The sequence below is a fragment of the Odocoileus virginianus genome, chromosome 19 (genome assembly GCF_023699985.2).
Source record: "Odocoileus virginianus isolate 20LAN1187 ecotype Illinois chromosome 19, Ovbor_1.2, whole genome shotgun sequence".
In the NCBI taxonomy this organism is placed as follows: Eukaryota; Metazoa; Chordata; class Mammalia; order Artiodactyla; family Cervidae; genus Odocoileus; species Odocoileus virginianus.
The window spans coordinates 6,045,852-6,067,801 of record NC_069692.1 but is presented as its reverse complement, the minus strand read 5'-3'; the positions used below and the strand labels follow the sequence as shown (position 1 = coordinate 6,067,801).

General features: G+C 41.1%; 1 protein-coding gene across 1 annotated transcript in view; it reads right to left on the bottom strand.

The window, feature by feature from the left end:
* Positions 1 to 21,950, bottom strand: part of SH3BGRL2 (SH3 domain binding glutamate rich protein like 2) — a 91,968-nt gene that overhangs the window by 15,973 nt on the left and 54,045 nt on the right. The window contains exon 3 of the mRNA XM_020899248.2: positions 9,758 to 9,943. Coding sequence (XP_020754907.2) covers positions 9,758 to 9,943 — 186 coding nt within the window. The remainder of the gene's footprint in view (positions 1 to 9,757; positions 9,944 to 21,950) is intronic.

Here is a 21,950-nt window from a genome sequence, read left to right as displayed (position 1 = left end):
AATAAAAGTTTAATAAATACCCAGGGGAGTCAGTGCAAAGGCTAAAGTCAGTTACGAGAATCTCTCATTAATAAAGTCATTCCTCTTTAAGCCTCAGGAATTTAATAAAATAGGATTATATACCCTCTGCTACAACTGCTCACACAACTAAACAGTTCCGTAGAGAATAATTCATCTAGAACAGTATAAATGCGACATACTTACATGGTATAGAATAGTTATTACAGGTATAGAAGACAATGTCACTGTTCCAAACTTAAGCAATGCCATATGTGTGTACCCACACGTGTGTGTATGTGTGTGCATGTGTTTGTAAATCAAAATGGGGGAGAAATGAGAGAAGCTATATGAATTCCAATTTCTCATCCTCTAAAGAAAAAAGCAAATACTGTCCAATGTAAAATCAAGGAATAGAGATACTAGTATCTACAACATAGAGAGAAACATATAAGAGAAACACATGAAAAACATATCTCCATGTTTCTCTGTATCTCTATTTCTCTATGTTTTCAGAGAAGTGATAACTTCAAATCACAAAGCAGCATATCTCATAAAGAGGCTATATCTTGGGAATCTGGGGGAGATTGACCTTTCACCATGGACCCTCCTGTCGACAGACTTTATTATCTTAACACGGATATTAACATGGTCTTAGGGCTTTACAGTTTTGTTTTCTTTTCATTAACTTCGTAGGCTCAGAAAAGAGGAAAAATTTAACAAAAGGAAAACCGCCGGTTTGGATATCTATTAAGATACACTGCTAAGCATACAACTGGGGTGCCCCGAATGGATGGAGATGTTCAACATGCACAGCAGAAGCCATCGTTTTCATGAAAGACACGTCCCAGGGATGTGTCACTGTACAATATTGAGACAAACATCTCAGTGAGGTGAAAATGGGAGATTAAACATCTACAGAGAGAAGAATAAAAAACAGGGTTATACAGAAGAGATAAAGCTGCAAAGAATATCTAATTAAAATGCTATGCTTCTGGGCATCCAGTAATAAAGAGGGATTGATATCACCCTTTCCCACCACCCTCTGGTATCTGTGAGGATGTTGCATTAGATCATTACAGTAGAACATTTTAAGAAGATTCCCCTTGATTAGATCTCTGATCTTTTAGACAGAAAACCTTGGAATACAGATTTTCAAATTCAGATTGAAAGGTTTCTAAGAAAATTCTACCTGCAGGGCAGGTGAGCTTCTAACAGAGGTGATTTCCCCAATAGAATTCATTGTAAAATTTATAAGCTGGTTCAATAAGCTTGCTTTTGAGATATCTGGCTTTGAGTTTTATTAATAAACAGGAATGCAAAATGCTCAGGACCTTGACAAGGCAAGATCCAACAGACTGGGTTAGCTACCTGCTTGAGTGAAAACATCTGTGGAGCTATTCACCCATTCCTAGAACCAATTTTTGTTAAAATGTTCTATGTTCGGGGCTTCCCGGGTGGTGTAGTGGTAAAGAATCTGCCTGCCGATGCAGGAGACGCAGGTTCGATCCCTGGTTTGGGAAGATCCCCTGGAGAGGGAGGTGGCAACCCATTTCAGTATTCTTGCCTGGAGAGTTCCATGGACAGAGGAGCCTGGCAGGGGGTTACAGTCCATGTTGTTGTTAACAGTTGGACATGACTGAGCACACAGGCATGCAGGCTTCAGAGGGAGTGTATAATCAATTGAACAGGTTACAAAAATAATTTTAAAATAAAAAAAAAAAATGTTCTATGTTCCTAGCGTTCTTGTAGGTACCAGGTACTAAGATAAAACATGCCGTGGAGTCTGCTGAGGGTGAGCACAAGGAACTCAGAGACCGGTTGAAGGCAAGTCATGAACAAAAATTCTAGGAGCTGAAGGTCACATTGGGAGTAAAGAGGCAGGTTTAGGGCACGATGCGGGGGATGGGGAATAACCAGTGTCCTAGTTCATTAGAGAAAGTCAACAAGGCCCATCTGAACTGAGCTTTGAAAGAGAAACAGGACAGAATTTTGTAGGAGGTAAAAATCACAGGACGTGTTAATCAAAGGAGTATGGAGATGAGGAAAATGGGTGGGGGGTGACTTTGAGGGCTTTGCCTAGGACCTAGATAAATAACATCCATGGATGTTGTAGCCCTGAACCTATATAAACAACATCCATACTTTATAGAGACAGACCCCATCTCTTGTGGATGATGAAAACTGGACTTTAACTTTCCTTTTTATTTTTCTTACTAACTCTAACAAAAATCCTATTAACTCATAGTTACTGCAGACAATTGGACTTCAACAGGGGCCAAGCTGCTCTCCATCACCATGTTCTACGCCATTCTGCCAGACAGTATGCTTAATTTTCCTGAAGGAGACTTGAAAAGCTAATTCTATGTTTCTCCAATGAGACCAGGACTGAACTCTAGGAAGCACAGGGAAATGTGAGTGGGTCAGGGAGGGGCCCAAGAGCTAGGAGACTAGAATGGTCAGCCAGTTACAGACTGTTGTTTCAAGTGGCTGGAAACAAAGAGAACAGCCCGTGGCAGGTGGGAGGACAGGTGACGACTACGTAAGTTCTAATAACCCTTCTAATAATCTTCCCAACCCAGGGATCAAACCGGGGTCTCTTGCATTACAGGCAGATTCTTCATCGTCTGAGCCACCAGTGAAGCCCTCTAATAGTCCATCCAAGGAAACAAGATGCAACATCTAAAAAACTAAGCTTGCAATGACATGGAAGCTATTTTTGTTGGAGAAACAAAGCAGGGCACAGAATGCTCATTCACGGTCCTGGACCCACTTCCCTGCAGATGCCAGTTCAGTTCAATCACTCAGTCAATTGCAACCCCACGGACTGCAACACACCAGGCCTCCCTGTCCATCACTAACTCCTGGAGTTTACTCAAACTCATGTCCATTAAGTCAGTGATGCCATCTAATCATCTCATCCTCTGTTGTCCCCTTCTCCTGCTCCCAATCCCTCCCAGCATCAGGGTCTTTTCCAATGAGTCAACTCTTCGCATGAGGTGGCCAAAGTATTGGAGTTTCAGCTTCAGCATCAGTCTTTCCAATGAACACCCAGGGCTGATCTCCTTTAGGATGGACTAGTTGGATCGTCTTGCAGTCCAAGGGACTCTCAAAAGTCTTCTCCAACACCAGAGTTTAAAAGCATCAATTCTTTGGCGCTCAGCTTTCTTTATAGTTCAACTCTCACATCCATACATGACCACTGGAAAAACCATAGTCTTGACTAGACACACCTTTGTTGGCAAAGTAATGTCTCTGCCTTTTTAACATGCTGTCTAGATTGGTCAGGGATGACTATATATATGTACGTGTGTGATCTTTTTTAAAATAAAATTACATGTATGAGGTAGGGATTTGTAAAACTAATAATTAAAGGAGTTGGTTCTTCAGTTTCAGAAAAGATTCTAAAACACACTTAAAATATATCACCCAGAGACAATCTTTTCAAAAGTTACACAAACACTGCACTTGGGAACGATACAACTGCGTACATTTAGGTATTCTAGTGTGCTTCTGAGCCTTTACCCATAGGCAGAAAATGCTGACATATCTCGTTTCCTTTCACACCTAACAAAGAAAAGGGTAGGAGACGCCACAGAGAACCATTGCTGGTCATTCAGCATTTCTGTGCCTCCTGAAGTCTACCCTAGCTGTCCTCTACTTTCAGACTCCAAGTGACCAAGGTCATATGGAGAAAGGCAGTCACAGCTGTCCCTCAAATCACTACTTAAACAAAACTGTCAATAGCATTAATGTAATCTTATTTGGTGAGCAATACATCCAATGCTTAGGTACAAATTTAATATTTTCCAAATAAGATCTAAAAGTGCAAAAAAAGTAATTCAATAGTTTTAAAATAATAGATAATTTTATAGGTTGCCTCATGGAAACTAATCAAAAGTTAATTTTTCTATAAAAGTCTGCCATCTGTCTCTTAGCTGAACTGCCCTCTCTTCATTAGACAGGACACTACATGAGTAGTTCCAGCCACAGATTCCACGTCATTTCATCTTCACCCACTTCACCCACAACCCAATTCTAAGTATTGGCATCCTTAGCCAAACACATCGGAGAAAGCAATGGCAACCCACTCCAGTATTCTTGCCTGAAAAATCCCATGGGCAGAGGAGCCTGGTGGGCTGCCGTTTAAGGGGTCGCACAGAGTCAGACACGACTGAAGCGACGCAGCAGCAGCAGCCAAACACATATCTGCTCATTTCAATTACGTGAATGGTCATTGTATCTTTCCCCGCTAGATGGCGAATCCACAAACTGGTTAACATGACCCCAAGTCAAATAAAATTTGGCTGCATTCCCATTTCAAACTCCCAACTTTTTAATAAAATGAAAGAATTAATAAACTTATTTAGCAAAGTTGCAGGACAAAAAAGAAAACAACATATAAAATTCACTTGTGTCTCTACACACTAATAATCAACAATTGGAAAAGGATGTTAAGAAAATAATCCCATTTATAATAGCACTAAAAAAAAAAAAAAAAAAACCCACTTAGGAATTAACCTAACCAAGAGGTAAGAGACTTGAACACTAAAAACTACAAAACATTGCTTAAAAAAAAGAACAGAGACATGTAAAATGGAATCCCATGTGCATAGATTGAAAGACTTATTATTATCAAGATGTCAATGCTGCCCAAAGCAATCTAAAGATCCAACATTTCCATATCAAAATTCTAATGGCTTTTTTTTTTTGCAGAAATAAGAAAAAAATTCTAAAATTCATACAGAATCTCAAGCCAAAACAAGTTTGAAGACAAAGAAATCACACTTCCCAATTTCAAGACATATCACAAAGTTACAGTAATCAAAACAGTGTGGTACTTGCATAAAGACAGACATATAGACCAGTGAAACAGAATAAAATTCAAAATATAAATAAATAAATAAGCTCTCACATATACAGTCAAATGATCTTGAACAAAAGCGTCAAGATCACTCCATGGGAAAAGCACAGTGTCATCAATAAATGGTATTAGGAAAACTAGATAATAACACGCAAAAGAATAAAGCTAGACCCTTATCTTATACCATAAAAAAAATCAGCAGGGAAAAAAAAAAGAATTACAGACCAAAACATAAGACCTCCACACTACAAAATTTCTCAAAGAAAACATACAGAAAAAGCTTCATAACACTGCATTTGGCAAGTAATGGTTTCCTGAGTATGACTCCAAAAGTCCAGGCAACAAAAACAAAAACAGACAAATGAGTCAACATCAAACCAAAGTTTGTTCATCAAAAGATACAATCAAGAAAAGTGAAAGGCAACCTAAGAATGGGAGAAAATTTTTGCAGATTACATATCTGATAGGAGGTTAATATTCAGAATATACAAAAGGAATTTCTACATAGTGAAAAAAAGTCAAATAATCCAATTAAAAACTGGGCAAAGGACTTGAATAGACATTTCTCCAAAGACAATATACAAACAGAAAACAAAAGTACAGGAGATGTTCAACATCACTAATCATCAAAGAAATGCAAATCAAAACCACAATGAGGTATCACCTTACACCCATTAGGATGGCTACTCTCAACAACAACAACAAACACCAAAAATCCAAAGAACAGAAAATAGCAAGTGTTGGTGGGGATATGGAAAAGTTAGAACTTTTGTGCACTACTGGTGGGATTATAATATAAAATGGTCCAACCACTGTGAAAAAGTTTGGCAGTTCCTCAATTAATTAAAAACAGAATTAGCATATGCTATGCAGCAATTCCACTTTTATGTATGTATCCTGAAGAACTGAAAACAGTACCTTGAAGAGATATTGCAAACCCATGTTCATGCAGCACTATTCACAACAGCCAAGAGGTAGAAGCAACCCAATGTTCATCATGGATGAGTAGAAAAGCAAAATGTGATATACACGTACAATAGAAGCCCCTCAAAATTCATACATTAGGTCTGTAGAGCCCTCTTGGATGAGATTACAACTCCATTAACCCCTTCACTACAAGAGGGTACTATAGTAGTTGGCAATCTGCAACTCAGAAGAGGGCCTTCACCAGAACCCAACCCCAGTGTAACCCTGATCTTCCAACCTCCAAAACTCTGGGAAATAAATTTCTGTTGTTTGTAAGCTACCCAGTCTGTTGTATTTTGTTACAGCAGTCTTAATGGATAGACATACATGGCGGATGAACCGTGAGGACACTGTGCTCTGTCCTCTGACATAGCAGAAAGGACCCATACTGTATGATTTCACTTCCGGGAGGTCTCTAAGGTGGTCGAATTCAATAGATATATAAAGTAGAATGATGGTTACCAGGGGCTACGGGAGGGGACAAACAGGTGTATTTAATGGGTATAAGAATCTCAGTTCTGCCAGATGAAAAATCCTGGGGACCTGTTTTATAGCATTGTGAATATACATAATATTACTCAACTGTACGCTTAAAAGGGGTTAAGACAGTAAATTTGGGGGTCTTCCTGGCGGTCCAGTGGTGAACACTTTGTGCATCCACTGCAGGAAGTGAAGGTTCAGTCCCTGGTTGGGGAACTAAAATCCCACATGCCGAGGGGAGCAACCAAAAAAAAAAGTAAATTTAATGATAAATATTTTTAAGAAAAAAATATATATAAAGAAATCCCAATCTTTTATTGCTTTTTATTTTCTTCCTTCTAAATAGGGAGGGAGAAAAGAAATGGGAGGAAATGTTTTCATTTTGTGCAGATGTGTGCATTTTCATTTCTGGTGCATTCCACACATGCCTGTTCCACAGACGGAGAACAGAATTTAAACCTGAACATGAGGATCTGAGATTTCTAAAATGAGAAAAGCCTACATGTCGGGATGTTGATCTTTAGGATTTCATTTCCAGAGACGAATCCTGCTCCTGGTAGGACATTTCATGGAAATAGCAAGAGCAACCGATCTGGGTTAATAAGTGCTCTTGTCCACAAACAACTGAAATAGACACTGGCAACTTAAAAGGAAAGAAATGTACAAAGGTATGGGGGGAACTCACAGAATCCATATTAGGGCTGGAGATCCAGTTTAGAAAAGAAGAGGAATTTCCATGTCTGGGAAGCCAACTACACATCCAGGCCACATCCCGGGATCAGCTTCCTTAAGACGCCAAACATACAGTGTCCAGCCACCAGCCTACACCTGGCCCCATCACTCCCTGGAACTCACTGAGCCACCTCCAACTGCTGCTATTTCTGCATCATTTCCTTGATGTCCAAATCCAGGGTGCTTTCATTTGGTGGGAAATCTCAAATGCTAAAGGCAGGATTTTCAAAAGCTAAAGGAGAGAGAGGGCAATTGTCCACACTGGTGAGCAAACAGCTTAGCAGCTATGAATGTCTCACAGGCCTAGCCCGTCCAGTTTAAAACAAAGTAGTAAAATTTCCAGCCAGTTCAGGAAAAAGGAGAATCTTGGTGCTTACTGGATCCTGTCATTTCCAATACGGCAGGTTTCCACAGGTTATCCACCCAGATAAGACCACTCATAAACTGTCCCCGGGCAAAGAAAGGGGCACAGAAGCAGGTGGTTTGAATGAAGCCATGGTTCACTGCCCTCCGATTCTTTTGTTTTCGTCAAAGCTGAATTTACTGGACCTTGATAAAAGCAGACACTGTCTTCAAAACTGCTGCCAGAACTGACTATAAAGACAGAATGCACACACAACATTGCTGTCACCACCACTGTGGGAATGACTCTGCTCAAGCAGAGAAGATGCCATTCATCTGGCACAGTTAATAAATATGGAAGCTTCTAGCCAGCTGCCAGCCTACCTGAAAAAAATTCCATAGACTCCACAGGGCAAAGGTATACATAGATTTATAAAGTCATAAAGAAGTGAAGATAAAGAAAAGGAATTAACTTTATTTCACATCCCATTCCTTTTTATTCTTTAAACACATTCCTCTACTCAAAAGGGCCCTGAAGACTTTGGCTTTTATGGTGACAAACCAAAGATGTCTCTACCTCCCTCCTCTTATTAGGGCTATGAAACAACAAGGATTAAAAACAGCTCCACTTTTAAAATAAAACTAGGAGATGCCGATAGTCCTGAACCACATAAGCAGCAAGTGGGTAGAGAAATGCATAGACAAGTCGAGAGCAGAGGATGGTCACACTTCAGGGTCTGAAGAGGCAACATCAACAAGAAGTACGCTGCATTATTATATAAGAATAAAGGTTACTATTTTTGTGGATTTTTTTGTGCCATGATCACATATTTTATTAGGGAAAGTATATGGTAACCAAGGGTGTATCCCACTCACGATTATAGAGTCTAGAAAATGGATCAGTACTTTTGTGCCTGTAGACCACAATGAGAGAAGTTGAAAATCTGTAAACTGTACAATTCAAAATAAAACTGCTAGGACTTCCCTGGTAATGCAGTGGCTAAGACTCATACTCTGATGCAGGGGATGCAGGTTTGATCCTTGGTCAGGGAACTAGATCCCACATACATGCCACAAGTAAGAGTTTCCACATGCCACACATACCACAACGAAGATGGAAGATCTCGAATGTGGCAACTAAGACCCAGTGCAGCCAAATTAATAAGTAAATATTAAAAAATAAAAGAAAGCTATTAGTTAAACAGTGCAAGAAAACTTAAAACAAAAATCCAGTGGTTTTGTTGAATTCTGTTCCTCAGATTCTGCAGCTGTTAAAATGCCTTTATTCTGGTCTTGTAATTGAGTGGTAATTTGGCTGGGTATAGAATTTTAGGAGTACTTTAGAAACAATCACAAATATCCTGGGAAGTAAAATAGACACTATCATCCTTTGTGTAAAGATGAGAAAATTGAGGTATAAAGAGATGTGACTTTCAAAGGCGTCAAGCCAACACAAAGCGGTTCTAGAACTTAAATCAGTGTCTAGCACCAGGTTCAATTTCTCTCTTCATGACATGCAAAGATGCTGGGCACAATCTTTATGGCTTTATGTTTCAACATTTCATTCTCTCTCATGTTCATGGACACCCGTTTCCTTTTGAACCACCAAAAGCACTGTTACCCCGTTTCTCCATTCTAGTGACAACCCAGTTCTTTATTTCACCGTAAGTACCTCCACACTGTAGCCCCTCCTCCTTCTCCAGGCCATCCTTAAAGAAGTGCAATGCAGGTCTCAAAATAAACACTGACTTACATACTTAGAGCTCTGGCAGAAAGCAAATCCTAACTACTCATTAGAGAGATTTCTCAAAATAAATTTTTAACCTAAGGAATAAGAAGGAAAATAGACAATTAGTTGAAAATGCCTTCACTTTCTCAGTGCCACATACAGCAAGAAGGCATCTGATATATTTTAGCTGTTCATAATGACCCAGAAGAGCCTAGCATGCTCTTGGGGTCACAAAAGTCGGACATGACTTAGCAACTGAACCACCACCACCAATGATCCATCTGGTTCATGATCATCAAAAAGCAAAACGCTGATTTATAATCAGGTATTAGCAGTTTTAGAGAAATAAATATTTAAGAACATACCCTTTTCATTCTGTCCCCAAAAATGTATGAATCAAAAAATATGCTTTAAAATGTAGAACACAATAAACACGCATATACACCAGCTTCTCTCCCCATCCCCTTGTCTCAAAGCAAACAGGAAGACATAGTCTGTGACCTTGGACTCACACGCCCACTTAACTTCACTCTCTCTTAGATTTGTGGACCTGAATAGGTACTAGGTGAGGAGGTCACAGTCTGCACTGAAAAACCCCAACTGCACCCCAGGCAAAGAAATGATGTGGTAACAATCTAGCTACTTACTCCACAGTATTGGTCATCATTAAATATCTGAGGTGGCAGAGGGTTGCCCTGAGCAGGCTTCTTCTCCGGGGGGATGTTCTTATACATCCATTGTCTCTGCTCTTCTGACATTGTGATGTCCACCTCCTCAAACTCTATCTTGTTGGCTTCCAGAAATCTAACCACATCCTGCTGTTTCTTCTTTATCTGCAGAGAGAAGACAAATACATGAGGAGAAACGCTTCTCTGAAACCATATGCACAAGTTTCCCATGTGAACTAGATTTGATTGCTCCTTGTCAAAGGCCACTGAGCCACCCCTCCCCAAAAGAGTTGATTTTTGCAGACGCCACACACCACCACTCCCTGGTTATCAAGAGGATGGCTAAGCAAGCCCTGACACAGTGATTTGTACACAGAATTCTGGGGCACATCTCAGACGGTCTGGGGGGGACAGACTAGGTCTGAGGTGGGAGATTCACTAGCTTTCTGGGAGCCATAACCACTCCCCTCCCGCCCCTCGAAGTTGACAGGCACAGTCACAAAGACCCCCTGTGCCCCCAACCATTTGAAAACCACATATAGCCCATCTGAGATGCTGACACTTCACTGATTCCTGGGAGCGGCCACACTTCTATTCCCCTCAGCGGCCTCTTTCGGATATTCCACAGCCGTAGCCACTGTCATGAACGCGTCCTTTCACCACCTCACAGGCGGACGGTGTCCTCCACTTCCACGGTGAGTCAGCACCAAGGAGCTCCTCACTGTGAACCCCCTTTCTTAACCCTCCTTGTTTCTCTGACCTTTACGACCTTCCCGTCACTAGGGGTCAGGTATGCCCTTGAAGGGCTGCCAACACCTGTGCAGGTTTTCCAACTGTTAGAAATTTTGTCATTTAAGGTATGTATTAACAGACTAAGACGGGGTGACAATATTCAGTATCTCCAACACAGCATATAAGACATAAGCAAACAGATGCGCTTTTTCTAGATGATTCTGGGAAATATGCACAAAAAACAAACAAGGGGATTCCCGAGCAGTCCAGTGGTTAGGACTCCATGTTCTCACTGCTGAGGATGCAGGTTTGATCCCTGGTTGGGGAACTAAGATACTGCAAAGCTGAGATGCAGCCTTAAAAAAAAAAGAAGAAAAAAAAAAAAAACACCTTAAGAGGTGAAGTAAATGTTATAATGCTAAAGGAAAGAATCATTTTGAGAAGTTAAGCAGCTAGAAAGACCTCTCAACACAAAAAAAATAAAATGCTGAAGAACAAACCTTCATATACCGATAGCCCCAACCAATCCCTTCCAGCCCTACCCCACCAATCCAACTCCTCCCCCAAGGCTTCGGTGACATGTTTCTCTGAGGTGGAAGTCTGTTAAATGCCAGGAGGACAGAGGCATTGGGAGGCCCATACCTTATATATGGAAACCCAGATCACTGGGTTCAAGTCTATGAATAAATAAGGAGATGGCATAATTAGTACAGATAGAAATCAAAGGCTGACAAAATATGACATCTTTAAGCTCAATATTATAAAAGGAGAGAATTACCATGTGGTTGTAAATCCAAGTTGAAAATGCCATTATCTCAATTTCTTGAATTAAGCCATTCTCAAGTCTGAAAAAGTTAACTTTTCCTTCTCACTCATACTATTTCAAAATATATGTTACTTTGTAACTCCGTTATCAGCCATCCTACTTAATTTTCCCTTACAACCCTACCAGGTAGAGTTCATCATCCCTGAGGTTCAAAGTGTTCACCTATTTTGATCAAAGTCCTAGTGGTTGTTCTTCTCAAGACAATCATGTCATTGTCCTAAAATCCTTGTTCAGTGGACCCCCACTGATCTTTGTAGAACAAACAAAAAGTTACCTACAATTCTACTATCCAACAGCCACTACCAAAACCTAAACAGAGAAAAGGGTCTGGATTTAACGTCCCTGTTTGTTTGGAGTTCTACGTACCCAGCACATTTCAATCACTCCTGCTGCTGCGTCACTTCAGTCGTGTCCGACTGTGTGTGACCCTATAGACAGCAGCCCACCAGGCTCCCCCGTCCCTAGGATTCTTGGGGCAAGAACACTGGAGTGGGTTGCCATATCCTTTTCCAATGCATGAAAGTGAAAAGTGAAAGTGAAGTCGCTCAGTCAGGTCCGACTCTTCGCAAACCCATGGATTGCAGCCTACCAGGCTCCTCCATTCATGGGATTTTCCAGGCAAGAGTACTGGAGTGGGTCGCCACTGCCTCCTCTGTCAATCACTCATAAGTGTGATCAAAAATGAAACTTATCTTGGTTTTCCATATATATGATACAGGCTTCCCTGGTGGCTCAGATGGTAAAGAAACTGCCTGCAATGCAGGAGACCTGGGTTCGATTCCTGGCTCAGGAAAATCCTCTGAAGAAGAAAATGGCAACCCACTCCAGTATTCTCACCTGGAGAATCCCATGGACAGAGAAGCCTGGCAGGCTACAGTCCATGGGATCACAAGAGTCAGACATGATTTAGCAACTAAGCCACCACCACCTCAATACTATTTTAGGACAAAGCCCTATGGATTAAAGCCAGGTGAAAGGGCAAAGACATTTTTCAGATTCCTGAAGGACTCAAGCTAAAAATGTCTTTCAAAACAGCCACCTCAATTTACATTCCTCAAATTACATTCTTCAATTTACATTAGCAATGTCTAGGAGTGTCCATGTCTCAACATCCCTCTTCCTTAAAACCAGGATCTGCAGGTTGTATTGAGGAATATTAAAATTCAGATGGCATGGGGTGATGGATGTTAACTAAACTTACTGTGGTGATCAACTCACAGTGTATACATACATCAAACCATTATGCTATACACGTTAAGCTTATACAGTGTGGTATGTCAATTATACCTTAATAAAACTGGTGGGAAAATGGTCATTACTCTAAGAAGAAAATTCAGATGAATCATTATACCCTATCAACCTTCAGGAAGCAAAGGACAGGTCATCACTCACACTGGCAATGGCTGATGGTAGCATCAGGAGCTAACTGCAATTTTATCTGTATTTTAAGAGAAAATCAGGAGAGGCATGACCAGGTTAATGTGCAAAGAGACCACTTTAATACTATGCATCTTAGAAAGAAATAAGGAGGGACTTTCCTGGTGGTCTAGTGGTTAAGACTCCATGCTCCCAATGCAGGGGGCATGGGTTCTATTCCTGGTTAGGGAACTAAGATCCTGCATGCCATATGGTGCCACCAAAAAACAAAATAAAACACCTGAATACTTTCTAAACCATTTTTTAATCAATAAAAAAAGAGAAATTCTGTATGTACCGTTGACACTGCTATGAAAAGTTTCCCAAGATTTATAAGTGGAAAAAAAATAAATAAATAAAAGCAGATTTGTGTGTACACTAAGCACTTTTTTAAAAAATAGAAAAAAAAAAAAGGAACATATCTATATTTACTTGTAGTTTCATTTCTTAGAAAAATGGCTGAAGGTTATATAAGAAATGAACAAAAGTGGTGACCCAGGGAGCAGGGCATGAAGGAGGGGGAGACTGAGAGCAAGAGTTCGCCCTCCATGGATGTACATTTCTTTGAAAAATGTGAATGCATCTATATTCACAAGATTAAATACAAGAAATTAATTTGAGAGCGAAAGAATGTCCCATAGAAAACAACCTGGAGGGGGATGGTAGTCTGGGTTCATAGAGAACTGGGGCATTTTACATAAATCATGCTTCCTAACAGGGTGTGAAGCTGGACTCTGAGCGTTTTGTTGCTTGCTGGCCTCCTTGATTCTTTATATGTATAAGAAAAAGGAGGGGAAAAAAAGGGCTTTAAATCCTGGTTTCTTAATTTATTTACTGGGTGAGTTTGAGCCAAGTTACCTCTCTGTGCCTCAGTTTTTCCATCTTTAAAATGGGAACAATAGTATTACCTACCTCATTGGATCACTGTATGGGTTACATTTAAATGATGTGTAGCTTACAATACTGCCTGGCACATAACATCTAATGTTCCCAATTATTATTGTTGAGTTTGCTATTTGACATCACATAAAAAAAATCATTTAGAATGCAGTATCAGTTTTTAAAAAGTTCACATTTTTGAGACAAGGTGAATTGAAATCTATTTTGCTTTAACAAAATTTAAAAAAATAAAAAAGAACTAAGGTCACAGAAAATTGATACGACAGCAAATTAACCAAATAAACAAAAGGGAGAGATTTACCCCAGAGAAGGAAGTTTCAAGGGGGATGTTTGCTTACAACATTAGCTGCAGGAAGGAAGATGAGTCACGCGGCACTAGGGCTGATTTTGAGATTTATCAGGTGAATGTGGTGGGAACAGTGGGAGGCCAGGGATGAGCGGCAGGGACAGGCAGGACCTGGGAGAGGCTGGGGTACCAGGTAATGGAAAGGCTGTTCCCACAAGGCAAGAGGAAGCCATCAAGGGCACTGTACATACTGGCATAAACCCAGGGTTCAGATAACAATAACACACACCATCACTTCCTTGACAAAGAGCTTTCTTCTTTACTTCAACTGCCCTGGAACAAAATATACCTTACAATTAATATTAAAGGAAACTGGGGAGGAAAACTTGTGAAAGAGAACAAGTAAATTGTGGGGTATCTGTCACTTCCTTCACCCCTGTGTCAATTTAGCCTTGTAGCTGTTTTTGTTTTTTTTAACAAAAACACTTACAAGCCATGGCAGATAATGCTAGTTATTTACCCAGTAGCTAATCTCCCATCCTTTCTTAATAACCAAAGACTGATTTTATTTAAGAAAGCAATGTGGAAAAAAAAGAAAGAAAGAAAGCAATGTGCTCAGCTACAAAAACTTGTCGACTCAAACTCCTCCGTAGCTAGGGGCGATCACAGAACACAGTGCTGCCCAGGTAGATGTGAGGTGGCCACTCCTTGGCTCCACTTAATGAATGAAAAGACCAAGCCCATTTTGCACCTATTCATTGGAAGGACTGTTGCTGAAGCAGAAGCTCCAATACTTTGGCCACCTGATGCAAACCAAATCACTGGAAAAGACCCTGATGCTGGGAAAGAGTGAAGGCAAAAGGAGAGGGGGTAGCAGAAGATAAGATGGTTACATAGCATCACTGACTCAGTGGACATGAACATGAGCAAGCCCCGGGAGATGCTGGAGGACGGAACAGCCTGTAGAGCTACAGTCCATGGGGTTGCAAAGAGTTGGACGACTTAGTGATGAACAGCAACAACTTCTTTCTCTCTTGCAGAAATGCACCCGTGATGCCTGGAGGTACAGAAACTATTTGGCAAATGTGGAAACCAATGCCTTATGCAAAAATGGTGGTGGTCAACCAGAAGAACAGAAACCTGAGTCCTTGGTATTTTATAGCTGCCACACTAGTCTTACGCAGCCCAAGCTAACCTTTCAGTATTAGACAAATAAATCCATAATTAGTTAAGCCACTCTATAACAACTTTTCTACAGCTTGCATCCCAATGCAATGCTGTTTGGTAAAACTCCTAATTGCTACATAAAATGTCTTTAGCAATACTGTGATATGATGGGTTGAAAATAAAAGTTACTATTGCACAGCAGAGTCTAGAAATAACAGCTGTAAGGCATAAATTTCACATAAGTGAAATGAGTATCTGTCACTAGATGAATGAATTTTCCTTTTCTTCATAAAGCAACAACAAAGCTGTTGGACCTAAAATAGCAAGATATCTACAGAAGCAGGAAAGTTGCATTTCACCTTATCATTAACCAAACACCATTACATGTCATCCAAAGCAATTAAAGGGAAGTTGTTCTTGTTCAGCCACTCAGTCATGTCCGACACTTTGCGACCCCATGGACTGCAGCACACCAGGCTTCCCTGTCCATCACCAACTCCTGGAGCTTGCTCAAACCCGTGTTCATTTAGTCAGTGATGCCATCCAACCATCTTATCCTCTGTTGTCCCCTTCTCCTCCTGCCTCAATCTTTCCCAGAATCAGGGTCTTTTCTAATGAGTTGGTTCTTCATATCCGGTGGGCAAAGTTAAGTTAAATCTCTCAGGCTCTAACATAGGGAGGCCCTCAGGCCAATTCTAGCCCACAAAAACAGTCTTTATCTTTTAAGTGGTTGACAAGAAGCCAAAAGAATAATGGTATTTCATGACATGTGAAAATCCTATGAGATACCAATTTCAGTGTCTATAAATACAGTTGTAGGCACTTTCCTGGGGGTCCTGAGGTTAAAACTCCACATTTCCAGGTCAGGGGCCGCAGGTTTGATCCCTGGTTGGGAGCTAAGATCCTACACGCCCTGCAGTGTGACCAAAAAAAAAAAGTAAAAAAAAAAAAAAAAAATGTATTGGAAGACAACTACATCCATTCATTTACATACTCTCCACGGCTGCTTTCACCCTAGAAAAATTAACATAGTTGAGCCATTAAAACAGAGGTTCTATGTATGGTTCCCAGGTGGCTAGGTGGTAAAGAATCCGCCTGCCAATGCAGGAAATGCGAGTTCGATCCCTGGGTTGGAAAGATCCCCCCTCGAGAAGGAAATGGCAACGCTCTCCAGTGTTCTTGCCTGGAAAACTCCATAGACAGAAGCACCTAGTGGGCTACAGTCCACCAGGGTCACAAAGAGTCAGACACGGCTGAGCACGCAGGCACATCGTGTGGTTCCCAAAGCCTAAGGTATTTCCCAGCTGCCCTTTTCAGAAAGTTTGCCAGCTCTGCACTAGGTCACAGATTCTCATTTCCGGCGCAAAGCTCACTTTCTCGGGGAGGCCTTCCCTGACCACGTGATTTTGTATTTTCCCCAGCCACCACCGTGCCCCCACCAACCCCACAACCCCCTACTCTTCCTTCAGTGCTTTATTTTTCACCATAGCACTTAGCATCTGATGTATCGGTCCGTTTTACACATGTGTTTGTCTACCTCTTCCTATCAGAATACAAATCCCACCAGGTCCCAGGGTGTTTTGCCTGCTGTTGCGCTCACTGCTGTGTCCCCAGGTCTAGAATGTCATCTGGCACAGAGAAGACACTCGTTAAGTAGTTAATGGACAGCCAGGACTTTCACCGATTCATTCATCATGAGGGCACCACCCTCTTTGGAGAACCCTCTCCAGCTCCCTCAGCTGAAGTTTTATTAGTTACATTTATTACAGCTTTATTTATCTGTTTACTTGTTTTTATGCTCACTTCTCCCTCCACAGTGTCAGCTCTCTTTAAGCATACAGCCTGGTGCACAGGAGGCGCTCAGAAAATATTAACTGAGTGGATGATTCAAGAGTTATCGCCCCAGTGCTGAACATCAAAGCTTTCCAGGTGACATTCAAGAGGTCACACTGAATTGATAATTTAATCTAGGAACAAATGGAATTGAAGTTTAGCCAAACAGGAATGGAGATCAAACACCAATATTTTTCAATGAATGCTAAAGCAGAATGACTTTCAAAAGGTCTACCATGCTACTTGGAAATGGAAACAGTCTAAATAATTCAGAAGAATCTCTGGACCCTGAATGTGAAAAAGGCGTCCCTTCTAACGTTGACACTGACCTTGAAGAAGGAAGTTGGATGTGATTCTATGTTTAAATAAATGCTACAGTCAGTTAATTTTAAAAACTGCAAATGCATTATGTATCTATCATAGTATTTGGTTTCGCCCAAATGGTTTTGTTTTTTTTTTAAATAAGATTGCTGATAGATTCTTCCCTGCTGGTCCAGTGGTTAAGAATCCACCTTCCCAATGCAGGGGATACAGGTTCGATCCCTGGGCCGGGAAGATTGCATATGCTGCTGAGCAGCTGAGTCCAAGCACATCTACTGAGCCCACGTGTTGAATTACTGAAGCCTGAACACCTAGAGCCTACACATCACAGCAAAAGAAGTCACCACAACGAGAAGCCTGCACACTGACGCCAGAGAGCAGCTCCCACTCGACACAACTAGAGAAAGTCCATGCACAGCAACAAAGACCCAGAGCAGCCAAAAATAAATAAATATATTTTTTTCTTTATATATATATGTGTGTGTACTTTATTGAAGTACAGCTGACTTAGAATGTCCCAGGTGCACAGCCAGGTGATTCAGTTACACAAACACACATATATTATTTTTGAAATTATTTTCCATCATCAGTTATTACAAGACATTGACTATAGTTCCCTGTGCTATACAGTAAGCCTTTGCTGCTTGTTGCATATCTATTTTTTTAATTAAAAATTTAGCATTCTATTCATATTAAGTCAAACAAATGAATCAAAATGTCATAAATTTTTTAGTTAGGCAAAAATTTGTAAGTTTTTTAAAATATATATACTATATACATATATATATATATATATATACATACACACAAAAGCTTTTCTATTATGGTTGATAAAGGCTTGAGAAAGAACATTAAAAAAAATGAAGAGATGGAGAAATGGGAAAACATAAACTAAATGAAATGGGAGCACTGAACATGAAATAGAAAAAGTGAAACAAGCTAGATAAAAGTGAAACATCACCATATAGTCCAGTTGTTTTTAAACATGACTGCTCATTAGAAACATATCTGGAGCTCTGGAGAACATTTTTAAAAAGGTGTGTTGACATTATCTGCTAGCGGATGGCAACTGAAAACTAACCAATATGTTGGTATTTCCCTGACCCTGCTTCCAACTACTACCATAGAATTCTATCAATACCACCCCCCAACCCCTTTCCCCCACGTGTCTCCCAGAACTCTGAGGCGAGCTCCTCACACGTGTTTCAAAGCAGCCTTCTTGGCCACTGCATTGGAAGTGCTGCGCCCTGAAGGTGTCACCCCCAAACTCCTATGTTGAAACCTCACCCTAAAGATGACAGCATCGGAAGATAAGGTTAACAGGAGGTAATCAAATGATGAGGATGGAGTGCTTCTATCAAGGAGGCCCGAGAGCCCTCCTGCCCCTGGCCAAATTTGAGGACACAGCCAAGACGACAGTCTGCTCCCTGGAATTGGGATTTCCCCAGCACCCAACCATGCTGACACCCTGTTCTTAGACTTCCAGCCTCCAGACAGTGAGAAACTTCTGTTGGTGAGGAGCCACCCAGTCTGTGGTATTTTCTTAGAGCAGCCTGGATGGACTAAGACAAGAAACCTTTTACCCTTTCAACTCCGGAGCCCCGCAGGACCCAGAATCTCAAGCTCTCAAGTCCTGACGACCCACCCCTGGTGATAAGGCGTCTGGGCTGGGCTGCTGAATCTGCTGACATGGGATGAATGCTCAATGACTTGTGGACATCCTAGTGAAGATGCTAGTAGCTTCCACTGGCAACCTCCTGACTCCAGGAATCCCTAGGGTTAGGATCAGAGACCAGGCTCAATAAATGACACTGCACTTGACTTACACTTACCCCTCCTCTGAGGCACTGGCTTGTAACTAAACTTGCACTCCTCCACTCTCTCTTCGTGTAGGATTAGTTCTCTCCCAGAAGGCTGCCAGTTAACTTACATAATTAAGCGGCCCCTGCCAGATTCCTTCCAGACGTGTCTAGTCATGTTTGAATTCCAAGCTGAACACAGCCAAGGCTATATCCTGGCATCTTGGAAGTCTACTAGTAAATAAAGATATTATCAATTAGAATAAGATAGGGCTTTTTGTTTTTTGGTTTTTTTTGCTTTTGCTTTTAAACTAAGATTTAATGTGAGCAACTGTGGGAAAGCAAGTTTACAGAAAAAGCACACACACATGAAATAACGCCATCTGCAACAACATGGATGGACCCAGAGACTGTCATTCTGAGTGAAGTCAGATGGAAAGAAACAAATATTTTATAACACTTATATGCAGAATCTAAAAAAAAAAGGTACAAATGAGCTCACTTATAAAACAGAAAGACTCACAGACATAGAAAACAAACATTCCCCAAAGGGGAAGAGGGCGGGAGATAAACTAGGAATTTGGAAGGAACATAGACACACTACTATACATAAAATACATAAACAACAAATACCTACTTTATAGCATAGGGAATACTCAATATTTTGTAATAATCTATATGAGAAAAGGGGCCTCTCTGGTGGCTCAAGACAGTAAAGAATCGGCCCGCAATGCAGGAGACCTGGGTTCGATCCCTGGGTCAGGAAGATCCCCTGGAGAAGGGAATGTCAACCCATTCCGGTACCCTTGCCTGGAAAAGTTCATGGACAGAGGAGCCTGTGGGCTACAGTCCATGGGGTCACAGAGAGTTGGACACAACTGAGCAACTAACATACATACACACATACGGGAAAGGAATCTGAAAAAGAACACATGTATTTATACACATCTCAATCACTTTGCCTACACTTGAAACTAACACAACACTGTAAATCAAATATACTTCAATGAAGAAATTAAAAAAGAAAAAAGACATAGCACAGATGGAAGACAAGGAAAAACTAGAGGAAAAATAAGTATTTTCGAGTCAGACTGTCCTGGTTTTAACCCTGCCCCTGTCAGCTGAGGAGCCTTGCTGATATTATTAAGCTTCTCTTTCAGCCCTAGTTTTCATATCTGTGAAATAAACTCAGTATCTTTTTTCATAGGTTTATTGGGAGGATTAAGTAAGACAAGAGCTAAACAGTATTTTTGCCTGAGATATCCCATGGACAGGGGAGCCTGGTGGGTGATGGTCCCCAGGGTCTCCAAGAGTGGGACAGGACTGTAGCAACTTAGCCTGCAAACAGTAACAGGCATTGCTCAATTATTTCATTCATTCAAGCATGTTAACTTTTCTTCCTTTACCCTAGATACAGCCTTTGGCAAAAAATACAAAGTAACTTCTGAGAACTTTCAAAGGGTTTAGGAACTGGATATGCAACAGTTCTTCATTTCACCTCCTTCTGCACTTCAAATACACAGATTTCTTTCTTTTGACTTGAGGCAGATGTAAGGCTGGTTAGGGCCTTTCATGTCTCTCAGAGGAAAAAGTCAAAGGCAGGCAGAGGAAGGACAGAGAAGACAATTTCTTAACTTGATGAGACCTACAGAGAAGAGGCTGGACTAAACTAGGAAGCGGAGGGGGCATGAGGACAACTCCTCCTTCCAACCAAAAAGGCAGGAATGTGCTGATGCTCCTTCCCTGGTCAGAGACCCAGGAACTTTCCCGGGATTAAGTAGGGTGCCACAAAGATCAATCATTTCGTGGGAAATTCTTTAACTATACCACACAGTGGGACTCACTAGGCACTATGTTCTCATAAGGAGGATGCAAATGGCAGATGCTAGTTACCCCAGAGCTATCCTCTACTTCTCCCATGAAGCCTGGACAGTGAAACCCCGGGTTCCCAGCCATCCTTGCAGCTGGGCAGCCACAGGACCCAGAGGCCACAGCTGAGCAGGGGCCGAAGTCCACGGGGCAGGGCTTCTGAACAGGGCTCTGCTTTCCTGCTGGAGCTGCCCTTCCTTCCTCTTCTTGCTCAAAACCACGCCCTGAGGGCTGGAAGTGCAGGGGCCACCTTCCCACTATCGGGCAACAGGCGTCAGGAAAATGCCAACACAATCCCAGAAACACAGGTCTGAACAAATCAGTCTCCTGATTTATCAACAGAGACCAAAACACCTGCTCATTTCAGCTCGCGTTACTCAGGTTTTACCTTCAGACAGACATACTCCTTCCTGAAACAGCCACTGGTATGTTTCCTTTCTGAAGAGCAGGGCAGAGGTGCAGACTACACCCCAACAAGCCATCAACTCACTGGCAACATGCAAATGCTATTTAACCCCACATGCGATTACACATGAATGGCTGTGTCTCTGGTGTCTATTTCAGTCTGTCTTACTAGAAAGCAAATACCAGGTCACCACGCCAGAGATAACGAGAGAGGCTGTCCTGCAAGAGATTGAAACTTGAGTTTCAGGGAATCAGAGTGTCAGAAAGGAGAATTGTGAACCACAGGGCAATTTTTGAAAGAATCACTATTATATGCTGTAAATTAAAGCAACACATTTTCAATGATGGAAAAGATCATGCTTTTTCATCTGTGTATCATTAGCAAACTCCCTGGTACTTATGAGGCACTCCATATGTTTGCATTAAACAAATAAACATTACTGAGCTTGAATAAATACTATTAACATACTTTCTTTTTAACGAGTAAATATTTTGGATCCTGTTGCATTGGCTTCTTTCCCCCATGTTTATAATGCTAAGTCATCTTTTTAATTAAAAAAAAAAATCCATAGTATCATCCTGAAGTAATTATTTTTCATGTTACTTTCCAAGGATTCA